Source organism: Lupinus angustifolius, chromosome LG07, assembly GCF_001865875.1.
Source record: "Lupinus angustifolius cultivar Tanjil chromosome LG07, LupAngTanjil_v1.0, whole genome shotgun sequence".
NCBI lineage: Eukaryota > Viridiplantae > Streptophyta > Magnoliopsida > Fabales > Fabaceae > Lupinus > Lupinus angustifolius.
The window spans coordinates 7110454-7127882 of record NC_032015.1 but is presented as its reverse complement, the minus strand read 5'-3'; the positions used below and the strand labels follow the sequence as shown (position 1 = coordinate 7127882).

Sequence of the window (17429 nt, the reverse complement as noted above, 5' to 3'; positions counted from 1 at the left end):
ATGTAGTTTGTTTGGGTTTAATTGATTTACATAAAAATATTAAAATGATTTTGTTCCAAAAAAATTATATGTAATTTTAGTTCACTTTGTTCTTTTTTATAATAAAAATAAATCTAATACATTTTTAAAGTTTCAAATTAACATGAAAACATGTTATTTTAAAATAATAAGTTTAGTATATTTTTATAATGTCAAATTATATTAAAAATTAATAAGCCTACTCCAATATGAAATCTTATATATAGAAACATTTAATTGAATATTAATAATATTCTCTGAACTAAAAATAAAACAAAAAGAAAAATAAAACAAAAAGAAAAATAAAACATCACTATAATTTTAAGAAGAAGAAAAATGTTAATTAAGTTAATAACTTGAATAATCTTCACTTTTTGGGTATATATATTAGTTAGTATGTTGGAACTAAAAATAAACCGAACTAATCAATTTATAAGAATCAGTCCATCATAATTTAAACAATTTCAATTTTTTTTTGGAATTTTGGATTGATTTCCTCTTTCTCTTTCCGAGTGGTATGAATATGAATACTCTCATCTTAGAGTATTTTGAAAGAAAAAATACACAAATCACAACTCAGCACTTTTCAATATAAAATAGCATTAAACATTGCCATATTTAATTTTGTTCACAAAATTCATTTAATTTTGTTGACAAAATTCATTAAATTTTTATAGTGACTTGTAAGAAAATAAAACCGTTTCTTTTGACTTGAGGATGTCAAAAATATTTAAAAAAGTAGTTTTAAATTTTTTTATATAAAAAGAGTATTTTTTCCATATGTGATTGTTCGTCTTAAAAAAATGAAAAAAATCAAATATTTTAACTTTTAATTTATATAAGAATCTATTAAAACTTTATAATTCTTAACCAATGTAATACATGTTTTCAATGGGGACTTCGATTATTTTTTTTGGATACAAATTTAAATGATTATAATACATGCACCAAAAAGAAAGATTTAAATGTTATTTTTTTTTCTATTTATACACAAAAAAGAAAAAGATGTATATTCCAAAAGTATAAGAGTTTCTTATATTGTTATTGTGTCATAATTAATTATATTTCAATTCTATAAACATCTAACGGTTTAGATATTTAATAATAAAATTATTGGATTTTCCTAGAATTAGTGGCTAGAATATAGAGTAACTTTAAAAAACTTATTCTTAGACCAGGTGGATTCTCACTCATTAATAATATATAAATATAAATAGTGAAAGTGCATAGATGTATAACTTCTAACTTAATGCATAATTACATTCTTGAGAAATTCAAGAACCTGATCAAAAAAAAATCAACATACTGCTATCATGTAAAGCCTTCACCGAGAAATTAGCTACACTATTGGACACCCGCAGAATATGGTAGATGCATCACCAGCAGTTCCCTAAAACAATTTACTTTTTTATTTAATATTTACTTATATTTAGTGCCTAGGAGATTTTTTAGAGAGGATATGGAAGTTCTTTGAAGAGTTGCAATTTACTTTTTTATGTCATTTAAAAAAATAGAAAAATCATAATTTTACCTTTAGTTTTTAATCAAAATCTTAATATCCTAACAAAAGTGATTAATTTCATAATATCTATACTCTTAGCATCCACATGTTTAATATAAATTATATTTTTAGTTTATATTTATATTTATCATCTATAATACATGATATTATGAACCAAGGAAAAAACCAGCGTTTTTAAGATATGAGATTTTGCTTATTTTTGTTGGGTTATACATTTTTTTTATAAACTAAGCTTTTCATCCAAATAACATTAGTTTATAAAAAACTCATAAATTCAATATAAACAAAAACCTGTTAGGATATGAGCGCTTCCGAAAGCACGAGATCTTATTAACTAGGAACTACAGAAAAACAAAAAATGTAGTAAGAAAAACTACCACATAAGATTTATCTAGAAAAAATTTCCCAAGTTATTACGAGCGAAGTTTTAATGTGTAAAGAGTATTTCAAATCCTCTTATAATGATGAAAATAAAGTAATATTTTATTTAGATATTTTTCTCTCTCAAATGAAATGAGAATCTCACTAAAATACAATTCATTAATTCATTTCTAAAAACATTTTTATCAAATTGTCATTCACAAAATAAGCATTAAGCATTACAAAGTAATTCATAGAAATCAATGCTTCAAATATACATAAATGAACTTTACTACGTTATGTCAAATGAATATTACAATCAATCCTAACAGGGGAATAACCAAGTTAAGCATTTTCATACAAAACTAAGATAAAGAAATATACAGAAAATTATAATTTATGGAGAAGTACTACCTCATCTATGAACTTATATAAACTATATCATTGATACTTCATCACCTTTACATCTCGTTTTTAGCATAAAATATCCTAAAATCTTAAATTTGACAAATAAATTAATTGGAACTAAAAATTGGATTCCTCTTTTGCTTTTTCGATTCACTTTTAACATTGTGAGTTTTTTGTGCTTGCGTTGGGCATAGAGGCAATGCACTGCACGTAACCTCTTTGTCTCGCCTGATGCTTCACATGAGCAAGATGCGCTAGGCGCTGCACTGCACGTAACCTCTTTGTCTCGCCTGATGCTTCACATGAGCAAGATGCGCTAGGCGCAAGTCAGTTGACTTGTGACCTTGCTTGTTTTTTGCCATTTAGCATCAATTATGAACAGTAACGATTCTAGGATGTAGAGGCAGGGTGTGCAACATATATTAAAATTAAAATAATAAATATCATCAATTAAAAAAATGAAAATATTGATGTCGAAATTACAAAATTTAAATATATTTAATCAAATAAAATATATATTTCATAACTAATCTCTATGTGATTTCACATTTTGAAATTGTTGAAATATATTTACTTCGTAGTCTATGTTATTTTGGATTATGATGGTTATAATGACCAGTGTGCATAGGCATTTTGTGTTTGCCGTCAATATTGCATGTTAGTACTATGTATTCAATTTTTATATATTTCATTTTTTATAATTAGAATGTATTTGTTGTATTTTGTATACTTTATATTATAATTTTTTAATTTATGATAATATTCACTTTAAGGTGGGAGATATGGTTAATTAATATGTTGGTGGTGGTTATCTAAGGTTATATGTTTTTTGTAAAAATTAAATAATGTTAAGGGCGAAAGAGAAAGTAAAAATTATTTCATAGTGGATATTACATCATATTTTGACTTTATATATAGTATAAGTATAAATATAAATATAGATAAATAGAAGAAGATCTATTTTTCATTACATATTTAGTCTCTATACTAGTGCTATAAGTCGGAAGCTACACATCATTCTATTACTACATTATCTAAGACTAGAGTAGAAAATATTTCAGCAAGGGAGAATGTCAAGGAAACTATTTGGCTATGAGGTTGGGTCAACTAACTTGATCTAATATATGATATTTTTTACAATAATTTGTGATAATTAAAGTATTATTCATTTGATAAGAATAATTATTGTCATGACATGATCATACATATGAGAATCCTATAGATATACTTCCCAAGTCACTTATAAGCACCAAGTTTTAACATTGTCTAGACTTATTCAGTCTTTATAGAAATTGAACACCCTTAACAATTTTATTTAGTGATCAATAACTTTTTGAATTTGAACTAATGTGAAAACTGTTAAGATATGTGGCTCTAATTCTTTCATATATTTCTTTGAATGATTTTGTGGCTAAGAAATATTTCCTAATTGCTTAATCATTGGAGAGAAACTCTGCCCCTACAATTTTTTTCTATCCAAATAGTTGTATAAATGCAAGCCACCTTTTCTTCATGCATCCAACATGTTTTCTTTACCACTGCCAAGCATTTTTATTCATCTTGAAGAATTGTCACTTTACATGCCTAAACAAACATTAGTTTTTACTTTAGATATACAAATAATTAGTGAATGTTTTTACTTTAGATGGAAATTTTTGTGTGAGAACATAAATGTGAGAAAAAAATAGGGCATAAAAAATATTACTCTTTGTCCTCATCATTATAAGATGATTTATTGTACTATCATTTTTATATAGTGAAAACTTTACCTATGATCATAAGTGTTGATAGTAATATAATGAGGACTCACTAGGGAAGCCTTAAGCTATTTTCAAGGTCTCTTTTGTTGTACAAGTAGCTATCAAATCCTACGATTCTAGCAGATACCGATGCTTAGTATTTTGGAGAAGCCCATATGAAAGGAAGAAGTTCAGGGGTATAAAATATGGTTCTTTACAATGTAATTGGACATGAAATTTGTCATGTAGTCAACCTTGTCCTTTGACTAGTTTATTTGATCCTTGCCTAACAATAAGTTAAGGTTAGGTTTGGTTTTGGAATGAAAGTAGAACGAAATAAGGTGGAAGAAAAGAAAAATAATAGAAAATGAGATGATAATTTTATGTTTGATATTATTGAAAATGGAAGGAAATTGAGAGGAAAGAAAAACACATTTATATATAATGTATTGAAAATGACATAAGTGCCCTCATTATATCTATATAATTATGTAGATATCTAATTTTTAAATTACATAACTAAATAAATTATTTTTAATAATATTAATTAATATTTTTTAAGTAACATATAATCTAAGTTCAATAACAATATTTGTTTATAAAATTCAAAGAAAATCATCAACATTTTATATACATCTTTTTCATAATAGTGTGTCTAGAAGAAAATATAACTGATATTCGACAATCACTTTTATATTTTTGATCATTTCACTCTACATATTTGTGTTTTGTCTTTCTAATTTATTTATTATTTGTTACTTTGTTGATAATTTTAAGTAATGATATTTCTTTTTTCTTTTCACTTTATCTTTTAACATACATAATTACTAGTTATTTGTGAGCTCAAAAGCAACAAAAATAAAATAAAATTAACTAATTTCACATAAAAATGAATATAAACAAAGAAATTTACTACATTGTATTTATTTCCACCTAGATTATTGTTTTTTCAATTAATGATGAATGACAAATTTGAAATTTTTGATGGTTTTCTTTCCTTCCCAACTTAGAGAGGAAAAGTTTTTTGTGGGACCCATACATATTTTTTCCTTTCTCCCTGTTTAATTTTGGAACTAAATGGTGGAAAATGAAAATTTTCACCACTTTTCTTTCCTCTTGTTTTCTATACAACCAAACATAGTGTAAATGTACTTACTCCTTATACATAATGTGGACATTTTTGGACTATAATTCTCTATCCCATAAAGTTACTGTCCTCATGTCCTTATCAAATAGTATTCTACAAAATAATATAAAATATTTTTTTATAACTTTTTGTTCAATTAAATGATACATTTTGATTGGTTTGAAACACCATTAAATACACCAATGAGATAGGAAATCTTCATTTTTATCCTCCTTAAGAAATTTCTCTATGAATTTTTGCAATATGATATAAAATCCTGTTATTATCATACTATTCTACATATCGCATTCTTTATTATTGAATGATATTATCCACCACCAAGAAAAACAATTTTATCTTGAGTTAAGAAACTTCGAATAATACACTATACCCTATAAGATTAACCATGTCAGCAAACAATCTTTATAATTTTGGTTTTCCCGATTAAAACCTCAATCCAATATGTGACATCTTATATTTTATCCATGGTTTGAACTTTGAAATGAACATACTTCACCTTTTGGGCATTAAACAAATTTTTTTAGGGTATTTAATGAATTAATTCATTGACCTTTTGGTCATTCTACAATTTAGACTAATATCTTGTTGATTAGCGTAAAAGAAGTTAGAGTTTTTTTGGTTTTCTACAAGTATCCTCACACTATAGGCAATTATGTCTGAGCCGAGAACATCCACAAGTATGTAGAGCTAACTCTCCCAACGAGTATTTTTTTCATTCAGAAGACTTGAACCCAAAACTTGATTAAGGGGAATCAATCATGTACCACTTGAAACAACAATCATTGTTGGTAAAGAAGTTGGGTTTGTTAGAGTGAATTTTGAAATATTTTTATTATAATTGGATAATTCCGACCAGTGTCGAACCGGTAAATCGGCCCAAACTGGTTCAACCCATCACAACAAAAACCATGATAATTGAACAGTTTAGAGAAGGAAGTGAGTGAAGAATCAACAATGGCTCACAAAATGATTTGGAAATGGAAACCAAGTTTCATGCTTCCTCTCACATTTAATTCACAATCAAAACATGTTATTCGTTTTCATCATCATCCATTTTCACCACTCAAGATACACCATCCAATAATAAACTACACCACCGCCGCCGCCGCCGCCAATACAAGTAACAACGGCGATTCTGTGAAAGCCAAAGAGTTTCTTGAATTAACGGACGAAGAACTTGTACGGCAGTGCGAGATGGATTTCTTGAAGTCCTCCGGAGCAGGTGGCCAGCACCGCAATAAGCGTGAATCCGCCGTACGCCTGAAGCATCTTCCCACCGGTATAATTGCTCAGGTTACTTCATCTCATCTCATATCTCTCTTTTCTATTTCTCGTATTCAATATCTCATCTCGTTCTTAAGTAACTAATTAACTGTTATGTTAGGCTTCTGAGGATCGCTCCCAACACATGAATCGCGATTCCGCTGTAAAGAGACTTCGTGCTCTTATTGCTCTCAAAGGTACTTTCATCATTCTTCACTTCTTGTTCCCATTTTCCCCGAGTGAGAGAGCAATGTTAAGTATAGTAGGGTGTGGACATATGCTAATAATTAGTAAATTATGTAAATGTCAAGGTTTTAAATCTGTGACCGCTACCATATGATAGCTTAAGGTTTTAAAGTCGCCAAAATGGCCACAAATGTGGCCGTACCAGCTGCATTTGCTGGCAATTGTTTGGAAGGCCAATGTTTTGGGTTTCCGAAATCACAATTGCAACCACTATTTAAAACCTTGGTAAATTCTATGAATTTGTTATCATATGAAGGGTCAATGTAAAGTCTTACTTCTGCAAGTGGAAAAAACGGTAAGGTTTTGAATCGATGACATCTATGTACATTACAACAACCTTACCATTGCATCGAGGAACACCCAAGTCCGGTTGACTAAATTGGTTTCTTCAAAAGAGTAAGACCTGGCTTGCATAGTTAAATGTGTATTTTAAGAAGTCTAAGCTAAATAGGTCAGACTTATATAGGTAAAATTTAAAAAATAGGGTAGGTTGTGGGTTCCTGAGTGGCCACCATACAAGTTGTTGTTTGCACATTACATCATGAGCTTGTAGGGAGAAAACTATTATGTTTGGGAGTTTTAGGTAATTAAGCTAACTATAATAACCAAAAGTGCTGCCTACAAAAACTTCCTAACCCAGCCTGTAACTAACCTGTGAACCAATCGAACAAAACTACCCAATGGAGTTAACCAAACTCAACCAAGTAACCACATGTCGTAACATGGGAATGTCAAAGTGGTCTAGTGATTATGTTGTTGCTTGGTTTCTGTGTTTGCCAACAAGCTTGTAGCTCATTAGTCTTATATCAGTATATCTTCACTAATAATAAGCAACTGAAATAAGTGAAGAGTTACTTCCCCTTTCTTGTTATGAATCTTGGACTGTATACAGTAATGTGTTAGGGGAAGGGGTTTTTGGTCACCCATACCTGTGCAGAAAATAATTACACTGAGATAGATTGTCCCTTTTACTTATAGTAAGTACTGCTTTGCTGATATATAGCATGTTCTTTTCTTGAGGTAGTCAGGAAAACAGTGGATCTCGATGCTTACTCACCACCTAGAGAGCTTCTTCAGATACTCCCTCCCAAGTCAACCGTTAGAGGGTCAGAGATTGGTTCACAAATTGGACCGAAAAACCCAAAATTTGCATTGGTATGTTCATATGCACAGCATGTCCCTCTGGCCCTCACATTTTATTTTTCTTCCTTTTCCATCCTCTCACAGGGTCATGATAATCATTCTACAGAATCCAAAACCTAAATGTAACTTAACTACATATACTTATTGTCCTATCCAACAGGGAATGCAAGCTCTATTGGATCTCATTTTTGCAGTTGAGGGATCCATCTCAGAAGCTGCAAAATATATTGGGTACTTTATATGCTTTTAGTCTTTTCTTTTCTATTTTGTCTGTGTTACTACTGAGCATGTGAAGCTTCTTTAGTCACTATGACATTCAAGATTTGTTATTGTATGATTTATAAGATCTCTTATGGATGAAAAAATATGTTCACCTACATCGACATGGATAATGGATTTTACCTACTAATGTCTCCCCTCAAATTCAATATAAATTTGGTTCTTGGTATGAAAATTGATAAAGGAAATACATGGTAGTTTCACCTTTCTCTCTTCTCATTGTACCATCAAGCAATTGTCCCCTTACATTAGTCTAATGTGATATAATTTACTTTTTGATATATAAATGACTGTTTAATCAATGGCTTTCCCTATTACATTTATTTGAATATTTCTTAAATTGTTTTGGTGTGCACTAAATGTATTGCAGGTTAAGTACTGGAGCACTGTCTCGACTAATCCTATCAGATGATTCACTTAGAAAGGAAGTAAATGATTTGAGGGCCTCAAAGGTATACCTTCTGATGTATTTTTTGGAATAATGGCAGTAGTTTATCTCATGACATCATGTTTTATATAATTAATAATAAAATGCAATTTAAAGATAGGACCTCTTGCTATCATGTTCTGTTATTATAGATTAAAACTAATACATGCATGCTAAACTGTTTCTAACATGAGATGTTTAAGTCTTTACAATTACAATCTCCTTCCTACAATTTAACTAGGTTAGGAATATGGATAGTTGCATTCTCGAGGCACAAAATCTCTAACTACATATGTGAAGCAAAATCTTTAACTAGGTTGGGATTCTTGGTGAACACCAGATGCCCTCTTTTATGTGCAGCAGTTTCTTGTTTTACATGTAGAAGTTTTTGGCTGAAACTAGCAGACTGTGGTTTTATGGTTGCGATTACTTGTACAATTATATGGTGTATTGACCATTTTCATTTACATATGTTCAAGAGGCCACTTAAATTCAAAATCTTGTATTCAAGAATATTTATTGGGTTATTGATTGTTTTTGGTAGGAGGAGGAATTAGTTTTAGCTAGATATGTCTGCCATTATAATTTTGAAATTATTGAAAATCTTATTATTAGCCTGAGAGAGGCTTATGCAACATTAAGGTAGAGACTCTTCGCTTAAGGGATTTTTGGAGACACATTTAAATATGTATGAAATAAAGGCTTGGTTGTTGTTTAAATATGGCTGGGTGTGTAATTAGTAATAACTAGTTTGATATGTCAGATGCTGAATATTCTTCTTCTTCAGTTGGTCTCCACAAGGCTTTATGTTAATACATTTTTAGGTTCCTTAAGAAGACTGTAGACTGTTCTTGCATTTGGGTGGAGGCAGGTTTCATAGTAGGAAACGATCCTTTTCACATTCGCATCACATGGTTGTTATAGTTGTGTGCAATAGTAAATAAACTTATCCACCGAATAAGATTGTATAAATAAAAAGGCTTAAATGCACTTTTAGTCCCATAAGTTTCATTGTTTGGTGATTTTGGTCCTCCAACTTTCTCTATTTGGCAATATTGGTCACTCCGTCCAAAAAGTAACTAATGGTGCTGATGTGGCAAATAACAGGACATCTGCAAAGCTTAGGTGGGATTTTTTAAATAGAAACAGCACTAAAGTAATATTTAAATATAATTCTAATATTTTTTAGTTCCACATTTTAAAAGAAAATCCAACTAATCTTTTAGTTGAATGTCATGTGTCCACCCGTTTGCCACATCAGCACCGTAAGTTTTTTTTAGGGCAGATGGACCAAAATTGCTAAATAGAGAAACTTGAGGGACATCGCCGAAAATATAGTATGGGGACTATTAAGGTTCCATCTCAAAATAATTAATAATTGCCAATGAGAGAAGTGACACAAGTATTTAAACCATGCCTAAAAGAATTAGGCAGGCTTTGTGGGACTTACTTCCTAGCATGCCCCCTCTATGATAACATGAAAGAAGTTGGGCCCTGGCTCTCATACCTTGTTAAGGTTCCATCTCAAAACTAATTGGTGATAGGAGGAGAAACCCACATGTATTTAAACCACACTTAAAATAACGAGGCAAACTATGTGAGATTTAGTTCCCAACAAGGACTAAATTCACGAAACAGAGAAACATAAGGAACTAAAAGTGCATTTAAGCCAAAATAAAATCAGCTTGTATGCTTCCTTTTTCTATAATATCAGTCATTAAGCTACATTAGATAAGACATAAGAGTCTTTCTGCAACGCTTGCCTTTTCTATAATGGTGTTCTCAGCTTCCTGAGAAAGATCTATATTTATTTGTTTAATCTAACAAAAAGTAACTGAAATCTGCTTTTCTGAGCATGAACAGGGTATGAAGCCTCTGAAGTAGAATCTCTCAAATTTTCCTGCCATATGCAGGTACAATTTAATCTATCTCCTGCACACATTCACATCTACAAGTTTGAGGGGTATAAAATTATAATATTGAATAAAGAAGAGAATACATACATTATGCATGGAAATTGGTCAAATAATCGAAAATTAAGACTTTATCCATTGGTCTTTTAAAAGGTATTCTCTTGATAAGAGGTTGTTAAGAAGTTTTACTATATTTGTGAATTATCAAGTTTTAGAGATTGCAAGCATAGAAACTTGATGCAATTGAGGGCTTCACGGCTGCATTATTATTTAGTTATGTCCTTTTCATACACTCTGGTTTTACTTTGTATTAGCACTACTGTCTGATGAAAACTCAAAGCGGGATTTACTACAAGAATTCATAGAAAGCAAACTACTTCATGCCCTTCACAAACTTACCTTATATTGATATTTAGTTCAAAAGAACTGGTAGATTTTACTCTACAATTTTAACTTCTGATCAAAACTAATTTTACTTTTGCATTTTGTATTTTGCTGTTCAGAGCCCTCATTTGCAGCATGGGGTTCATTTATTTGCAGAGGATAATTCAATGAACTATAACAAGGTACTACCTCAGGTCCTTTTATAGGAATCTTGTGTGACCCTTTCTAAATTTCTAAGTACATTAGTTGACTTTGTTATCATAATACCCTCATTAATTAGCATGTAGTGGAAGGAGAAAATGAGTGAGTCATAATAATGAAGGGTGATTTTGTAAAAAAAATACATCTATTTATTGGCACATTTAATGAAATTAACCATATTCACTTAAAGGTTGTATAAAAAAGACCAGAGGTAGTATTCTCTTCATTTAAGAATTGAGGTTGAAAGCGTAGAATACTGAAGCTAGTTAGGGGGAATGGGGAGAATTTACGGTAGGCTTGGCAATCGGGCAAGTAGGGCCGAATCTTTGCTCAGCCTGATCCCACCCGAGCCCTTAAAATCACAACTTGTATGGGTTAGGTAATCACGGGGCGTGGTGACATTGGCAACCGGGATTTTTGGATTGTGGAGAAGAACTCATTCTGTAAAGTTGTTGGTTTAGAGACGAATTCATTCTCCAAAACTTAGCAAGTAAAATATCATAAAGCCGCTGAAGTAACATCAAGATGGCAAACTAAAATACAAGATGCAGTTCCTTGTAGATCATTTAAACAAAGACATCTACCAAATTAAAGATTTTCTGGTTGTGTACTTGTTTTTTTACTTTTACTTGTTTATGCAGAACATCAAGTTGGCAACCTGAAATATATGGTGCAGAATTGGAAATCTTTGTAGATTTTATAAACATATGTTGTATTTATCAAGTAATTAGTCTTTTTTTTGTGCAGCATATGTACCTTACTGGCTTCCTACATTTGATTCATTAATTGTTTCTACCACAAGATTATCACCAATCAAATTGTTGTAATTCATGATTCTGATCATATTCTTCAAACACTCAATGGCATCCACTTACATGAGACTTTACAACAGCAATATAGTATTGGATATGAAATGGACATGTAACCATATTCCTTGGATATATATTCTCTTCACACTGTTAACCATGAATGCGTGGACTCCAAATGTGATTTTTACTAATTTCACAATGATTGGTGTTGTTAAAAAGATTTAAATGCTTTGAGATTTATTTATTTTGTAGTGGTATTAAGAATAAATGTGCAGCTTATGCAAAGATAAATTGCCAGTTCATGAAAAAATAATAATTAAAGAGCTTCACATTCTCGTACAGTAATAGGCTCTAGGCACATTGAAAGACGAATCTTGAATTTAATATGCAACAAGATTGGGTGGCACTATTAGTAGTAGTACCTTTTCAGCTCTGAAGTTGATGCCACACAAATTGCAACACAATCCAAGTTGTGATCCATTCCATTAATGGAGAGACAAATACTACAAAAGTAAGGGAAAAAATAATATGGTAAGACATTTTTATCCTTCTACATATGATGAAATAACATTTTTACCATTAACCATTAAAAAACACAAGTAAAAATAAGTATTTGTCTCTCCATTAATGGAGAGGATCCTTCTTACATAATTCTGTAAGGACAATGATCTTTTATCTCAACTTATATTTTAAGTTATGTATCAAATTAATAAAAACATGACATGTTTGTTAAAAAATTAAATATTAATTACTTTTTCTATTTTACTTTTATTGTCATTGGTTTGAGATATATTTTGGGAGAGTAGATTTTTGTCCTCCCAATAATACTACTTACTGTACTAGATGAGAATTGCATCAAGTAGGAAAATGACACGACGAGTCTTTCACAAGGACCAAATCCTGGATATTCCCAGACGCCAACAGCACATATATGATATGTGATTGGATGGTTTAATGTACAATTAAAATACACACCTATTTACAAGATGAAAAAACGATATATACATTGATTGACAGTATAACTTTTTTTATATTGTCATTCCATTATCTACCATTCATTTTTAATTATGTTTAGCTTTTCACAAAAATTAATCCAAATAAAGAGTAGATGATACACTAATTGTTCATAATTATTTACACTGTTAGTACATCAAAATTACACTATTGTAAGATTTGGTATTAGTCTTCAAATTCAAATATTCCAAATGCACTTTGACCTTTCTCAGGCACATGTTTCGAGGGAATCTAATTTGGGTCCAAATAGTCTAATATATGAAACTGCAATGGGATTTAGACGATAAAAAATAAAATATTAAGAGATTATGAGCAGGGGCTTAAGTCAAGTGGCTCTAGAATAAACCCCCAAATTGATAGAATTAAACCGGATTAAATTAAAAATTTGTGGTTTGGTTCTATAGTTCAGTTATTTTTTTAAGAAATTATTTAAAATTGGTTTGTTTACTGATTCATACGGTCCAAAACTGGGAACCAAGGAACAATTAACACTATGATTCCCTCTCACTTGTAGACTTATATAAACAAAAAATAAATAAACAATTTTTCATAACATTTGAGTAAAGATATAAAAAAGGCTATTCAACTACCAAGATTTTGGATTGAACCAATAGGAGGAGTTAAAAATAATTATTTTTCAAAGAGTTGTGCAATTAAAAAATAGACAAGTCCATTATTATTTTCCCGTAACGAATCCTGGTAATATATACTTCTATGTTTTTATCATCTTATTATTATTACTATTAATTGTACTCTTTTTTTCTGGATAGATAGTTAAATACTATCATTAATGTGATATGATGTGTTTATGTGCCATATGTGCACCAAGAAATATTCTGTATGACCAGTATAATTGTGTAAAGTATTGTGCTATTTATGGTAGTTTTTAATAGTAGTGGTCTTGTCCACTCAGTTTCTCTTATCAGCAATTATTCATCAACAGGGAGCTCCTATGAGTCTATGACTGTCATTAATTTCTCTCTTTTGTCATGTTTTGTATCTGATTTTGGTTCATATTGAAAAATTCTCACCTGACCTCACTACAGCACCTTTAAGGCTGATACTTTTTCTTTGGATTATTATTGGTATAATAGGAGAATAAGTATCTTTGGTGAAAAATATGTCTCAAATTTTATCTCACATCAATGGTAATAAAACAAAAATAGAAAAAAATTAAATTTTTTAATTGACATAACATGTTATCATTAGTAGAAAATAATATTTGAGATATGATTTGAGACATCATAGACTTCTTGATAATAGAATATGCCAAGAAACTTTTGTCTTTTGGATCTTGTGTCAGTGGGTGGGGCTTCTCAACTTCCCTACCAAAAGCTAAATGAAAGTTGCATGATAAATGGAGAACCTGTGGATGAGAATAAACATTTCCAAAGTCAAATTATTTTATATCTTATAGAGTTAGATGCTTCAGAATCATATTCTTAGAGAATAAGGTTCTTTCTAACCTTCCACCATCTTTCACTTTTTCCCTCGTTGACTCTTTTAAAATGACATAAAAGTCTTTGCACTCACACTCTCCACAACACACCAAAACTTGAATGTTTTCTAAGGCAAAACTTTATTATTCTACATGTATGTTATGATATCATAGGAATGAACTTGGTCATAAAGAAAAGAAATGAAAACATGATGTTTACCTTTGATGTAAGCGTTTTAAATTATCTTTCCGCATATGTCACAATTTCATATAGTATTGGACTCTTTAGTATCGGATGATTTAAATTCTTAAGTAAAATGGCTACATATTTAACTACTCGGAGGCTTATCTATAAATAATAGCTACATTAATTTCTTTAGATAACTAAGACCAAACCAATCTTGTAAGGATATATTCTTGAATATGCAAGTATTCAACTCCAACATGTTATTCCGAAAATTTGGTGCATGGTTTTAACCAAGTTGCCATTTTACATCAATCTCTTCAATTCACAGCAATAACATGGTCAAGGTTAAAGGAAAAGAACAATTTAGGACACTGAATTTGGCATTGTCATTAATCTTGCATTTCTGTCACTTCATAAGGACCAAATAAAAAGAAAGCTTTATGATTATACTCGCTGACTTTGCATGTGGATTATATTATAGCCTTTTTACTATAGGATATTACATTGTTGTTGGTTTGTACTTTGTAGGATGCTAAGCTATCACGTAAAACAATCTAGAAGCTATTTTATATATGATGAATGTTATTGCCCACATTATAATTCTCTATTCAATGGAAAATAGTTGTTTTTTTAATTATTGTTTGAGACATTCCATATAGATATTATATGCTAAGGTGAACTCAGATGAATATCAAAGTATTTCATATTTTGAGGAAGAAAAGTACATTACTATAGGCATATGTGAGTGACATCTACGTGTTGATTCTTTTTTGGTATTATCAATGATATCTTTTACCTTTTTGGGTAAGGAACTAATCTCTTTCGGAGTTCGTGGTTACCCCTCCCAACAAGTGTAGATGAAAGTATGCATCAAATTTAGTGGTATAACTACAAAACTCATTTTCCAATTTTTTAAGGCCATTGATCTTCTCACTAACACAACCACCTTTATATATGTCCTGCTACTAATTACCTTAACACATCAAACTTTTCCATAATTCTTCTATCATATTGAAGTTCTTGTGTTTATTTTTTCATTCAAGAAGAAAAATGGGTGTTGATATACAAGGCAAACTTCGTTTAGCTCTTGGCTCTGTTAAAGATCATGCCTCAATTGGCAAGGCCATGATTTACCACCACCAACATGATGGCCTTTCGAGCATAGAGATTGCGGTCCTTCGCGCCACGGGCCATGATAATGGCACCATTGATGATAAATACATGCACGAAATCCTTTTCCTAGTATCAAATTATCCGGGCTCAATCCCTTTTCTGGCTGAAAGGATTTCGCGGCGTCTAGGAAAAACTAAGGACTATCTTGTGGCCCTCAAGACCCTTGTCTTGATTCATCGGCTTCTTCGAGGAGGAAATAGGTCATTTGAGAAAGAACTATGCAAAGCACATGTCTCAGGCCATCTACAAATCAGTATAAGGTGTTTCACAAAGAATGATTCTGACCCTTCACTTAGTTTCCTACACAAATATGCAGCATATCTTGAAGAAAGGATGAATTGGCTCATCAACCAAGCAGGGAAACTTGAACCTGTTATGTCCAAAGGGTTAGAATTCCTGAGATATGATGAGAAATCCATTGATATGGTATTTAGAACATTGCCTAAATGCCAAGTACTTATTGATAGGGTGTTAGAATGTTCTCCAACACATGATATTTTGCACTCAGATCATAATCTAGCTCAAGCTGCTATGAGCAATACCTTAAGAGAAAGCTTCCAAGTTTACATGACATTTTCTGAAGGCATTGCAGCTCTTGTCAACATGTACTTTGATTTAACAGCATCAGCCAAAGGCCTAGCTTGTGAAATACTCAAGAAAGCTTCTATGCAGAGCCAAAAGCTTCATGATCTGTATGAAAGTTGCAAGAAAATAGTTGAAAACAAGAATTTGGAATACCCTTTTGTTCAAATAATCAGCATGGATCATATAATGGCATTGGATCAATTTGGTAGTCCACAAAATCAATTTGCAGCTTCACATATCTCAAAACTGCCTCAAATTTCAAGCCACTTCAAAAGATCAAAAGATATAGAGTTGGTATTAGCAGCAAAAGAAGACCAAAAGAATGAAGAGAAAATTGACATAAATTTTTCACCAACACTTTATTCATGGACACTAGAGACTAAAATAAGCAAGGTATGGGTTTTATTTGAAGATGAAGCTCCAAAAGAATCACAAGTCTTTCCAGAACAACAAAAGCATGGTGATGTTTATGCTCTTAATGATATAGAGATTGAATACAATAGAGCAAGTGTATTCTTGAATCCATTTTCATCTAGTATTGATACAAAGGTATGAACCTGAATTAACAAGGTTGGATGAGTTCTCCAATAATTTTAGTATTAAACAAAATATTACTGTTAATCATAATTCCCTGTTTTATAACATATTAATAGAAGAGTAAATGGTTATTATACATCTTGTACATGCTTCATAAAGAAGAGCACAAAATAGAATAGGCTGTTTTCAACTTTGTTTCATTTTTTTAAGATTATTTATAAGAGAAAGCCTATTAGTATAACATAAATCATCTCCAATATTGGAGAGATGAGTTCTTATTTTTTTCTTTAAATTTCAGTATGTAAAAGGTTTAAAGTGTTTATTTCCCCCTTTATTTATGTAGTACTTATTTGATAATGATATTTGTGTCTATGTAGTTTCAGGTGTATATAAATAATTCTGAACATTCCTAACCATATTATAACATTTTATATATTTTTTTGTGTACCACACATGTGGCATCTATATCCCATGTTGTGTTTCATTTGTTATCACTCCCCTTCTTTGATTTTATTCAATAAATAAAGATATGTTTGTTCTTTTGTTTAATTTTAAAGAGTTTTTTTTGGATTAAAATTTTTTAATGGATGAATATATATGGGAAATGATTAAAAAATAATAGGATTCATAAATATT

General features: G+C 30.6%; 2 protein-coding genes and 1 long non-coding RNA gene across 6 annotated transcripts; 2 read left to right on the top strand and 1 right to left on the bottom strand.

The window, feature by feature from the left end:
* LOC109352307 lies at window positions 6068-11939 on the top strand. Of its 4 annotated transcripts, none has more exons than XR_002108350.1 (8): window positions 6073-6487; window positions 6579-6654; window positions 7728-7858; window positions 8007-8077; window positions 8496-8577; window positions 10416-10465; window positions 10969-11031; window positions 11798-11939. XR_002108350.1 is itself a non-coding variant. In XM_019594233.1 (7 exons), exons 1-6 carry the CDS (start codon window positions 6149-6151, stop codon window positions 10434-10436), a joined length of 720 nt encoding a protein of 239 aa, XP_019449778.1. In that variant the 5' UTR covers window positions 6071-6148; the 3' UTR covers window positions 10437-10465; window positions 11692-11939. The 4 variants fall into 4 exon arrangements, 2 of the variants coding, with proteins under 2 accessions (XP_019449777.1, XP_019449778.1); XR_002108349.1 differs by having other exon boundaries at window positions 11692-11939; XM_019594233.1 differs by lacking the exon at window positions 10969-11031 and having other exon boundaries at window positions 6071-6487; window positions 11692-11939.
* On the bottom strand, window positions 10918-11685 carry LOC109352308. The gene is made up of 2 exons (XR_002108351.1): window positions 11091-11685; window positions 10918-11059 (listed from the first exon to the last, which is right to left on the bottom strand). It is a non-coding gene; the product is annotated as an uncharacterized LOC109352308 (long non-coding RNA).
* Window positions 15369-16951, top strand: LOC109352781 (putative clathrin assembly protein At1g33340). The gene has a single exon (XM_019594975.1). It carries the CDS (start codon window positions 15549-15551, stop codon window positions 16809-16811), a length of 1263 nt encoding a protein of 420 aa, XP_019450520.1. The 5' UTR covers window positions 15369-15548; the 3' UTR covers window positions 16812-16951.

What these genes read in the sequence shown, in the direction of transcription:
- LOC109352307 (XM_019594232.1), top strand. Translation starts at nt 6,149, where the DNA reads ATGGCTCACAAAATGATTTGGAAATGGAAACCAAGTTTCATGCTTCCT. An exon ending in CCACCGGTATAATTGCTCAG is followed by an intron (nt 6,488 to 6,578) that starts GTTACTTCATCT and finishes CTGTTATGTTAG; the next exon opens with GCTTCTGAGGATCGCTCCCA. An exon ending in GAAGCTGCAAAATATATTGG is followed by an intron (nt 8,078 to 8,495) that starts GTACTTTATATG and finishes AATGTATTGCAG; the next exon opens with GTTAAGTACTGGAGCACTGT.
- LOC109352781 (XM_019594975.1), top strand. Translation starts at nt 15,549, where the DNA reads ATGGGTGTTGATATACAAGGCAAACTTCGTTTAGCTCTTGGCTCTGTT.